The 726-nt window shown below is 70.0% G+C and overlaps 1 protein-coding gene across 1 annotated transcript in view; it reads left to right on the top strand.

Moving 5' to 3' along the window:
* Positions 1 to 2: 2 nt before the first annotated feature.
* The window catches only part of POU3F1 (POU class 3 homeobox 1), a 3,925-nt gene continuing 3,201 nt past the window's right edge, over positions 3 to 726 (top strand). Inside the window, exon 1 of the mRNA XM_024738741.1 lies at positions 3 to 723. Coding sequence (XP_024594509.1) covers positions 3 to 723 — 721 coding nt within the window. The remainder of the gene's footprint in view (positions 724 to 726) is intronic.

The raw sequence follows: 726 nt of genomic DNA, 5'->3' as shown, positions 1-726 counted from the left end.
GAATGCTGGCGGCGGGCGGCGGCGGCGCGGGGCCGGGCCTGCACCACGCGCTGCACGAGGACGGCCACGAGGCTCAGCTGGAGCCGTCGCCTCCGCCGCACCTGGGCGCCCACGGACACGCACACGGACATGCACACGCCAGCGGCCTGCACGCGGCAGCGGCGCACCTGCACCCGGGCGCGGGCGGCGGTGGCTCGTCGGTGGGCGAGCACTCGGACGAGGACGCGCCCAGCTCGGACGACCTGGAGCAGTTCGCCAAGCAGTTCAAGCAGCGGCGCATCAAGCTGGGCTTCACGCAGGCCGACGTGGGGCTGGCACTGGGCACGCTGTACGGTAACGTGTTCTCGCAGACCACCATCTGCCGCTTCGAGGCCCTGCAGCTGAGCTTCAAGAACATGTGCAAGCTCAAGCCGCTGCTCAACAAGTGGCTGGAGGAGACCGACTCGTCCAGCGGCAGCCCCACCAACATGGACAAGATCGCGGCGCAGGGCCGCAAGCGCAAGAAGCGCACGTCCATCGAGGTGGGGGTCAAAGGCGCGCTCGAGAGCCACTTTCTCAAGTGCCCCAAGCCCTCGGCGCATGAGATCACAGGCTTGGCCGACAGCCTGCAGCTGGAGAAGGAGGTGGTGCGCGTCTGGTTCTGCAACCGGCGGCAGAAGGAGAAGCGCATGACCCCGGCGGCCGGCGCCGGCCACCCGCCCATGGACGACGTGTACGCGCCCGGCG

This window comes from Neophocaena asiaeorientalis, unplaced genomic scaffold, assembly GCF_003031525.2.
Source record: "Neophocaena asiaeorientalis asiaeorientalis breed wild unplaced genomic scaffold, Neophocaena_asiaeorientalis_V1.1 scaffold106, whole genome shotgun sequence".
Classification (NCBI taxonomy): Eukaryota; Metazoa; Chordata; class Mammalia; order Artiodactyla; family Phocoenidae; genus Neophocaena; species Neophocaena asiaeorientalis.
Note: the sequence above shows the minus strand (reverse complement) of the source record. Positions and strands in the feature narration are given on the sequence as shown.